Source organism: Gadus morhua, chromosome 9 (assembly GCF_902167405.1).
Source record: "Gadus morhua chromosome 9, gadMor3.0, whole genome shotgun sequence".
In the NCBI taxonomy this organism is placed as follows: Eukaryota; Metazoa; Chordata; class Actinopteri; order Gadiformes; family Gadidae; genus Gadus; species Gadus morhua.
In genome coordinates, this window is record NC_044056.1 from 15843006 (window position 1) to 15853454 (window position 10449).

Consider the following 10449-nt stretch of genomic DNA (forward strand, 5'->3'; position numbering starts at 1 on the left):
GATGTCCTTCTTCTGGCAGACCCACTAAAGCCACAGTGCAACAGGAGAAAATAAGTAGCAAAGACAAACGGTGAACCATGTGTCCTTCATACTGAAGGACACATTATTATTGTGTCATGCATTAGCATGCCCAGCCCACAAGGGCTTACAAGACACAATTATAAAACATAGACAGACCACACTATTTCTCTATGTTTTAGCCTGAATATAAATACTGTATGAATATAAATATATGAAAATCTTTTATTTTAATACATTTTATGTTTAGTTAGTTTGAGTCCTTAAAACAATTGGGGTATTGAAATCCATTCCAAAGCACTAACTTTGGAATGGATTTGTGTCCGGATCGGGAAACGAAAAAGGCCACGACGAAGCATTATATCAAATGTTTGAGTCCAACACGGCAACACTTTCTCATCATCACCTACATTTTATGAGCCCATAAACAACACAACGTTGCAAAAAGATTGAGGATCTTCTTAACAAATCCAGGGTTCCAAGCATAAGACAGAATGTGTGTCCCATGTGATTTGCAGACTCACCCTCACATCTCATCCTCTCATATCTCACAAACCGTGGAAGAGGTGGAGGAGCAGACTTCATTCACAGGTTTTCTGTCAGTTTGATGGGTTTTCGTTCCCAACAACATTTATCTTCCACAGACGAATAAGAAAACAAAAGGCACAAAGCATTTGCTGAAACGCAACTGCAACCAGAGGGCCCGGCGCTGTTCGCTCTGGTCTGAGATGAGAAACGGTGTGTTTGGGGGGGGGGGATAGTGAGGAGGGGCTGAGGAGGGGGCACGGGTCCACAGTGAGGCTTCAGACGCACAACTAGAATACACCTGATACACAAAGCACTTGAGGAAAGCTTCCACACATCTGCATGCATAAACCACATGTGACACACACACACACCTCCAAAACAAAGATGGAAGTAGATAGGAGGGGGGAAATTTCGGTCCCCAATTTCTTTGGGACAGAATATCCAAATATGCAGGATCTTTTAATCTTTGTTTAAACAGCCCTCACATTATCTATTAATTTGTCATTTCATTGGTGTGAGACAGAAAACAATAACCGATTCTAGAATAAAGGTCACCATAATTTAGCAAATTAGGTCACAGCAGATTCCACAGCCCAAAGTTATCCAAGATACACAAAAAAGAATGGCAGCATGGTGCAGCCGTTGCTATCCAGCCAACTATCTCTGACAGTAATAAGCACATCCCCCATATGCAACAATTACTACAGAGTTGGCTGTCAAATCACTAGACTATCCATGTATTACTCTAAGGAATTCAAATGGCCACCACACGCACACACACACACACACACACACACACACACACACACACACACACACACACACACACACACACACACACACACACACACACACACACGCACAAGCACACGCAGACACACACGCACATACACCCAGCGGGTTGTTTTAATAGAGACACCGGGGTCCTAAAAGCGTGTGACAGCTTTTCAGCAGAGCTGTCTGACTCAGACACCAATACAATGGCTGAGTTCTGCTGATGGAGTTCAAAGCAGTATGTTAATATAGTGTATTTCCTCATGGTGTTTCCGCAGCGTCTTGCCAAGCTGAGACAATGTAAAGAGACATTTCCAAAGAACCGTTTTCTGGGCTAGCAAGCACACACAATGATTGATATGCAGATGGCCTTTACATAACCATGCTTCGAGCAGAACATTGGAACAGTGGTGGTCATCCATCACAGGCTAGGAATGACTTCACATGAGCAGATCGTCGCTGGGTTGTTGTGTGCATCGACTCTGCCTTGACAAATCTCCCTGTTGGGGGGGCCCATGGTCATCAAGGACCCTCCATGGTTTGATTGTGGTGGTGAGATCGGTTTACCAGCACTACACTGGCCACGTCGCTGCCGCTTCAGAGAAGAGGAGCCCAGGGCATCAGGTGGAAATATGCAGCGCCATGATGACATCATTGACAACACTGCAATATAATACCTGTAATCTGCTGTTGCCAACACTGAAGGTTTGATTTCATGCTAAGGTTTTTGATTCAGTGTCAGGTATATTTTGCATTGCCACACATTTAAATCATTCATTAAAAGAGAATCCTTGGTGATAACAAGGACCCTTCACCATTGTGTATACTTCAGAACTCAAACCCCTGTTTTCAAGATATTCCCTGAATGTATCACTTCCCCTTTGAAAAGGCATTTAAAAACATTAAACATTCTGTTTCTGTAGGAATCAGAGTTGATTGCAGCCTGTTGATAACACGTATCTGTACTTGATAATGTATAAACTCCTGTAAACACACACATTTAATTTAGAAAGAGCTAAGCGGGAACTGAATATGTTACCACTTTTAAGACTCTCAGTATCTTTAAGCAGCAATGCTCCATCTTTTTCATTTCTGAAACTAGTGGGAATCTATTAAAAAGAGCTGGGGCGTTTCCAAAGCATGGCTGCAAGTACCTCCACCTTTTTCAGTTCCTCTATAGCCAAAAGTGAATGCTTTTAAATCATCCCAAAAGGTTTTCTTCTTTGATCAGTCAGAGTCATGACATAAATCAGGACTTCAACAGGCTATAGATTTAAAAACATAAGGTGACCACGTTTACTAAGAAATCTGAAAAGAGATAAAATGTTTAATTTGAACCATTACAAACCGACCCATTGCAAATCGCATTAATTAACATTAGATGGATCCATGATGGACAAAAGATATATATATAGAGCTTATAACAATGGATATTATTTAACAATAATAATCAAAGAAATCATGCTTACGAATTAACAAATCCACTCTCCAGCGCCTCCTTGTTGATAGGTCAGGTGACTTGGCCCTACTCAGGGTCTCACAGGGGAATGCGATGCTGCCCTCTGCTGGTCTGTATGGGGATGGGCGCCAGAATATTTTTCAATTAGTTACCATTTTATACGCACCCCTACATATAACGATGGGTCTTTTATTTTAGAAAATATTTAGCTCATTTTACTTATAGCCACGGATCCAATGGTTTCAGCCCCATATTGTGGCTGTTTTCCAGCATAACACATAAAAATGCTGACATGTTTTGCCATATGGCTGCTCGAATTGTTCTCTAAATCTGAATATGAGAAAAACTTTAGCTCGGTAGTAACCTTGGATCCAGCAGTACCTACTGATATCTAATGTGGACATCGCTAGGAACGGGGGAAATGTGTTTGAGGGGCTTATCTTTAAACAGTTACCTATTTCTAACCGTTTGTTTGAAGTTCAGAATACTGGATTGATTGTTTGTCGTGATCTGCTGCTGACTGTTTCCTCACTGCTGAAATGAATTAATTGGCCTAATTTACATCACCTCCTTGTCGGCTGGAATTGGATCGCGTCTCTGACACGATCCAATTCATCTCTTCCTCCCCTCTGCAGGTTCGGGGATGTTTTGTTTCCATTTTTCCATTCCACCTAGACGCTATTACAATCATGAAACACCCTGATCAATGATTATAATACTTAAGTCAATAAGCAGTCAGTGTGTCATAAGTAAGAACCAACAAGTCTATGTTTTACACCTCCTTAATCTCTTCCATATTAATAATTACCAATTGTGTATTTAAAATACAAAATGTACATAAAATAACCACATTGACCATCGGGTATCTGTTAACCATAAAATGACAAATCTGACAACCAGTTTCAAGATAACCATACATTACAAATTAAAGGTTTATCCTCAGCATGCTTTTCAGGGACCCCAAACTGTTTTTACTCTTCATTTTTATTGTTGAAAAAATACAAACATAAATACGAAAGCTGGGCGTTGTTACTGTGTACGTTTGTGTTGAACGTGCACATGTTTTTAAAACAGCAAGCACAGAGACTACATCGAAAGGAAATGTGAATGTGTCTGTTACTTACATATAATGCATTTAATCGGTAATCAGAAAGACAGAACTAGCAAACTAGTCACCTTGACACTCCACATGGAACAGCGAGTCACACATAGTACATAAAAGTAAAATTAGCTTAAATAAAAAACAGACAAAATGGATAAAAATACTGCAATTATAAAAGCGACAACCCCAAATGGCAGGGAGAAACCAGTGAAGGGAAGTGAGCAGAGCAAGGGAAGCATGTAAAGTGCTATGGCGCAATCTTTACCTAACAGGTGGGCCGATTGGTAAATACAGCCTCTAATCAAGCCTCTAGTCTATCCAGACCCAGACATGCCAACTGATTTGTCCATGCCCGCTTACACTCGTAAATAGGGTAGCTTATGCACTTCTCCTCTTGATTCTGCGAACTGCGGTAGAGACCATGTCTCTCAGAGGACATGGACCACAACAGACATTCTAGGTCTCCGCTTGAAAGTTCAAGAACACTTGGATTGCCATTCAATGGGATTACGTGCATTTGAGAACCACCATCTATTAAAATGACACTCCTTATGTTGTCAAAAAATGCCTTTGCACAATCTCCCAATAAAAAAATCTATTTCTGAAGAATCAGTTTCATTTTAACAAAGTGTAATATTAGCAAGCAAAGGAACGTAGATAGACCAAGTAGGAACTCAAACATACAGACACAAAGGGCCCAGAAGGGAGATTAAGCAGAGAAGAAGATGGCAATCTCTCTCTGATCCTACTTATCATGTCATCATCCCTATTCTGAATCCTGATCATTCAAGGTCACCCGGGAGGTCGAATCAAGCATATTCTGGTTTAACTATGAGTACAATGAAATATGGAACCCAGAAAGACATAACGCAAGTATCTCCTATGGTATGTGCTGTATATATATATATATATATATATATATATACGTATATGTGTGTTTACAGATGTTGTAGCGCTGACGGAAGCAAGCGGCCCTTCTGGCAGAGCCCAACACAATGCTACAACGAATGATCCCACGAGATTATAACCAGTGGAAGATTGGGATTTCAAGCTCTCCATTGGCCACTTCTCGTAGTGAACTACCGAATGACACAATGACGTAAGGAGGAGGGAGTCGGGACTTCATCAACATCATTGTCACAGCCACAGGGGCCGGGTCGCGGCGCGGGTCCGCAGCCGTTCATTGGGCAGCGGCGGTCGTTCCGAAGGTCTCCTGGGAGGCGTACACCATGTAGAGGAATCCGTCCTGGTCGCGCTCCCGCTCGTACAGCTCAGCGATGGCCGCCGACACAGACACCATGCTGTGTCCGTTGACCAGCAGGAAGAAGGCCTGGTTGGAGTTGAGCTGCAGACGCCTCCTGCAGGGGGGAGACAAGGTCAGGAGGAAGACCTGGGTGAAGGTCAGCTGGTACACCAGCTGCAGAGGGCAGCAGGAGACAAGGCAGAGGAAGAGAGCAAGGCAAAGAGATAGGAAGAAAGAGAGAAAGACAAACGAGGGAGAAGGAAGACTGTACCTGATGATCTTGATGAGTTCGCTCATGTTCACATGGTCCGGCACTAGGAATTTGGTCTTGTCCAGGATGGGAAGCTGTTTCTCTCCTTTGTACCGCTCAATAATCACCTAGGAAACACACACACACACACACATTGCTATCATGCTGTTCTCAACCTTGTTATAGCAGTAGGTCTCATCAATCAACTGGAAAGAGAACGTTGTATGCACCAGTCATGTGTAAATGAGTAAAAAACAAAAAGCAAAAAATAAGGTTTGTGTCTTGAAGTGGGTTCGATACGTTTAAATATTTTTCTGTCGAAAAGCAAAACCCAACCCAGGTTGCCTGTTCGACCAATCAAGGATAAGTGGGGAGAGGTGATGCATTGCTAAACTTAGGGAGGATGGATACCTCTGCAACCAGAACAGTGTACAGGTCTGTGTGTAGTGATCTGGATCTTCGTAGATCTTTACAAATATGCTGATGAAGAAGGCTGATATGGGCTCCAGAGGGGGGCTGGAGCTATACCTACACAAAAGGGCGCGAAGCTATAGCTACATAGAAGGGGGAGGGGCTATAGCTACACAGAAGGGGACAGGGCTATAGCTACAGAGAAGGGGGAGGGGCTATAGCTACAGAGAAGAGGACAGGGCTATAGCTACAGAGAAGGGGGAGGGGCTATAGCTACAGAGAAGGGGGAGGGGCTATAGCTACACAGAGGAGTGGCCGTTGTCTCTGGCTTGTGTCCTGTGGAGTGGAGTGGAGTCATATTACACTGAGCAGCAGAACACCATGTGGTCCAAACCCCCCCCCCCCCCCCCCCCCAAGAGTAAAGACGGGAAACATGAAGGGGGGGGGGGGGGGGGGCATGATCACGGAGGGGGGAGCAGATGGAGAGCTGCAGTGATATTCTATCTCCAGGTTGAGCAGGTGTAACCCAAGGTGCAAAAGACACCGGTTGATAAAGCGCAGACTCCCCAGACCAACCTGACACAGGTACCAGGGACCACCAGCCAATCAGAGCGCTCTAGGGTTTCTGTGTCAGTGGTCACGAAGCTGGTCAATGCCACTATGTCTGTTTGGATGTTTTAGAATGACTAAAAGACACTCCATATTATATTCCTGGGACACTGGCGTTTGTTATAATGTAATGTGGCTCTTACCGTGGTCTAACATAACAAAACACAGTTTGATGGTTATTGGATGCATAACTTACAGGGATCTTGTTGGGGTGCTGCTCACGGATGATTTTCACATCTTCCACTCTCTGCTCTGTTGGAAAAACACAGGACAAATCACATTGAGCAGTTAGCTAATATAATAGAGCTCGTAAGTCCACCCCTTCCGGTAGACCCCCATGGGACCTTTGAGATTGTAAAATATGAATGGGTTTCAATGGAGAGAAAGTAGTTATGTATATGCCCTGGATAACACATATGTTGTTTGTGGATTTAAATGATAATATGAATCCAAATTCAAGGTCAACAGTTTGACCGTTTATTGTGCAATTGTTCAGTTGAAGGCTGTAGAGAAAACACAATGAGAGAGACTACACGTCTCGTGTGGGACGTCACTCTCCCTGCGACTGGCGTGGACAAGACCGACAATCTCCCCATCGGCATAACTGAAAATCTCCACATGCCCAGACGTATAATGGTTTTCACCTCTTTCGATGCCGTTATCCTCCCCTTGGAAAAAAAGCGGAGAAGTGGAGCAGAGAGATCACCATGTCTGTACCAGAGGGGTGGTGACGTATAACATTAACGTCGAGAGCAGCGAGGGGTGATGTTAGGCAAAACCTAACATTATCAAAAGTCTTCGCAAAATTATTTTGTTTTCTTTGCATGAAAAATTATAATTTAAATAAAAACACAACATAAGTGTAATCCAGGGCATATAAAGACTGGGACCAGAAAATAATTACTTTCTCTCCATTGAAACCAATTCTAATTTTCCTAGCCCAGAGGTCCCATTGGGGTCTCCCGGAAGGGGCAGACTTACGAGCTCTAAAAGGCTCGATTAGCAAAACATGTTAACAACCAGCAATAAAAATGAATAAACATGTTGACACATCAGTGCAAACAGACAGATGATAAAAATGAATAAGTAACTTGTAGGAGAAATCAAATTCCTTCACTTCATCATCAACTCTTGCAGTACCTTCCAGTACACAGGAGAAGACGAACCCGGATACATTTTTTTCATTCAGATGTAAAGGTACCAACATTGGTCTCTCAGGCCCACAGACCATAATCGCTAGGGTCAGAGAGATCCTAGGTAGCACCTTTGGTAGACCTCACAGAGTTTGCCCATTATGTAACAATTAATATGTACAGAGCTTTCTTAAAGTTCAGACGTCCTGTAGTGGACCTTTTGGGCAGTAACAGCACCAAATTAGGCCATGACGGTCTATTCCCTGTTCCTCTTGTCTACTTACAACACAGCAAGATAATACACGTTACATTTCAAGGAGCAGGAACTGAGTTAACTCCCCCTAAAAACACCAAATTAAACTACGTTGTTCGGAGTTGAACAGAATATGAACTGCTTTACTCCCAAAGCCTTGGCCACGCACAATGTCATAGACACAACGTCTTGTTAACAGTAGAATTAAAAGGCGATCTGACCAACCAGCAAGCCCCTCCCATGGCAGGATTTTGACCTTATTTGGCCCATCTGTACCTAATCCTAAATAAATGATACCACAGTAAAGATAAAACATAGTTTCTACACTTGTAGAAAGTATTTAGTTGGTTGAACTGTGCAACAACATCAATAACTGCATTGTCATGTTGATATAAAATGTAATGAAAAGTTGAAAAACAAAATACTATTCTCCAATACTATGAAACACAAATGTCGGCCATTTGAATCCCTATTTGCCAATAATGGCAAAATATGCCACATCAACTCATTGTCAGATGATCAGCCCATGACAAGTCAAAATATGAAAATATCTCTTGCTTGCCTTTATAGTGATAGGTTTTTTGCCCTACTTTCCATATCTTGTGGCTCCACTGTGTGACTCACCATACATTCGTCAAATTTAAATATGGAAGTCATGGAAAAACTGACTTCCATAATTAAGGAGAATACGAGGTGGTTTCCACAGATGTCTCATGACATCCCCACCTTTTGCAAGGCTGGAAAGACTTGAATTGCTCCAACGTCATCAATATATTTGTTTGCATAACTGCTTGGTAATTATGAAGTTCATATTTCAATATTGAACCTAATCGCATGGCTGAACTATAAAGTTTGTAATGCCTAGTGTGGTATTGCTGGTAACCCGTTGGCTTAGTCATGTTGTGGAACTGGAGGTAGGCCTAAAAGACATGTTCTCCTACCCATCCAAGTGACAATATTTAAGTGAAACATATACACACTTTGGCACCGAATCTAATACTTTTTTTGCCTCTGTTGTGTACCGCTTAGCCACTCCTCAACTGGGGCAGGCAGATGAGAAACCGAAACATAATACCCAAACTGACTTTGGCTTACGCTAACCTAACCAATGCATTCAAGCAACAAACCTGAACCATGTCAACTCTAGGTCTATATATGCTGCTTTCGTGCCAGTAGCACTTGTGTACTCCCCCCCTCCATCGCCAGTCCCATCCCCCAATCCTGCAGCTCTCCCTGCTCTGCATTTCGACACCACTTTGTTTTTCTCCAACCACACAAATACGGAGGCCTGTGGGGTGAAGCGGAAAAACAACCTCTAATGCAGTTTTGTGGCTCTCATCTCCTATCGTTAATGCAACCTACCTCGATGTGATGATCGTTCATACACACACGTTCATAACACATTGTGCAAACAAAATGGATTAAAGCTTTGATGTGTTTATGATCAGTTATCCTTTAGAAGTTGTGTCTTTAATGTTTTCGATGACACAACAGTTCCCAAGGAGATCCTAACCTACCAAATCACTATGTGGATGACTTTTTATAGGCTACCAAGTCAAGATGTAGCCAACATACGTTAATATAAAATGTAAACAGACCAGCAGACAAGCCTGGCAAACACCATGACTCAGTTGAATATAAAATACTCAAATAAACAACACACAGAGTGTAACACCGTCGGCAGGGAATAAACACATATGTACCGATGTTGTCCCAGCAGAAAGCATTGGCTGGATGTAAAGAGACTTGATTAAACATTACCTACCATATGTCCTTCTTTGTTTGAAGGTTTTTTCGGAAGGCATATTGCGTCAAAGTCAACAAGTTATACGGTTGAAGAAAGCGTTGGTTGTACAATTATGGAAAAGATATCAATAACTCACGCATTAAAAATAGAAACTGCTAAAATATAAAATGGTCAGTGAGAAATTGCGTATTTTAAAAGTCGTTTGATGTCTTCGCTTCCTCGTCGCGTTGCCGTCTGAGGACCAGCTTTCAGCAGCACAACAACTAGGTCAGCTGGTCTCTGACGTCACGCTGTCCTCGGTCCATAAATCCCTGGTAATCAATGTCAAAGGAAATACTGTCTCATTGAAGTGAAAATATTGAATGAATAAACAGCAAAGCAACGTAAAATTGTAAAGAACTATAAATATATTATATTGATCTATTAATTAAAAAAAATCTGCTCAAACGTATGGTTTGAATGCGCGTTTTATCAGTGACATGTCCCAGCATGCGTCAGATCCCCCTACCCCTTGTAGGGTTGCAGTAGTTGTGTATACGGGGCCATGTGCCATATGTGTTTTTGGTCCTTTCAGAAGAGGCCAGGTAGTCCATTTACGTAACCACAGGCAAAAATATGTCCCTTCGAAATAACAACAAGCTCCTATCTGGTGCCCCCTTCATCCTTCATATCATGTTTAAAGTCATTCCCATTGGATCAATTCTTAATTGGTTCGGTTAGCCAACATTTTGTTCACAATCGACTGGTAATGACCCTTTCAGATTTAAAACATCCCAATTCAACTATACATGTGCATTTGCTGAAGAAAATACGTGTGGTTGCGTCGGCAAACTCATCGTGCGCGCATTATTCCTTGCTTGAAGGGGACTTTTGATTGACTCAATAATGGGGGATGATTATCTTTGTTTTATTGCGAGATATG

General features: G+C 42.3%; 1 protein-coding gene across 1 annotated transcript; it reads right to left on the reverse strand.

The window, feature by feature from the left end:
- Positions 1–3745: 3745 nt before the first annotated feature.
- On the reverse strand, positions 3746–9810 carry map1lc3b (microtubule-associated protein 1 light chain 3 beta). Its single transcript, XM_030365176.1, has 4 exons — positions 9546–9810; positions 6591–6646; positions 5396–5502; positions 3746–5239 (listed from the first exon to the last, which is right to left on the reverse strand). The coding sequence occupies exons 1-4, from the start codon at positions 9583–9585 to the stop codon at positions 5062–5064; spliced, it is 381 nt and encodes a 126-aa protein (XP_030221036.1). The 5' UTR covers positions 9586–9810; the 3' UTR covers positions 3746–5061.
- Between the last annotated feature and the right edge of the window lie 639 nt (positions 9811–10449).

What these genes read in the sequence shown, in the direction of transcription:
- map1lc3b (XM_030365176.1), bottom strand. Translation starts at nt 9,585, where the DNA reads ATGCCTTCCGAAAAAACCTTCAAACAAAGAAGGACATATG. An exon ending in CAAACAAAGAAGGACATATG is followed by an intron (nt 6,647 to 9,545) that starts GTAGGTAATGTT and finishes TTTTTCCAACAG; the next exon opens with AGCAGAGAGTGGAAGATGTG. An exon ending in GAACTCATCAAGATCATCAG is followed by an intron (nt 5,240 to 5,395) that starts GTACAGTCTTCC and finishes TCCCCCCTGCAG; the next exon opens with GAGGCGTCTGCAGCTCAACT.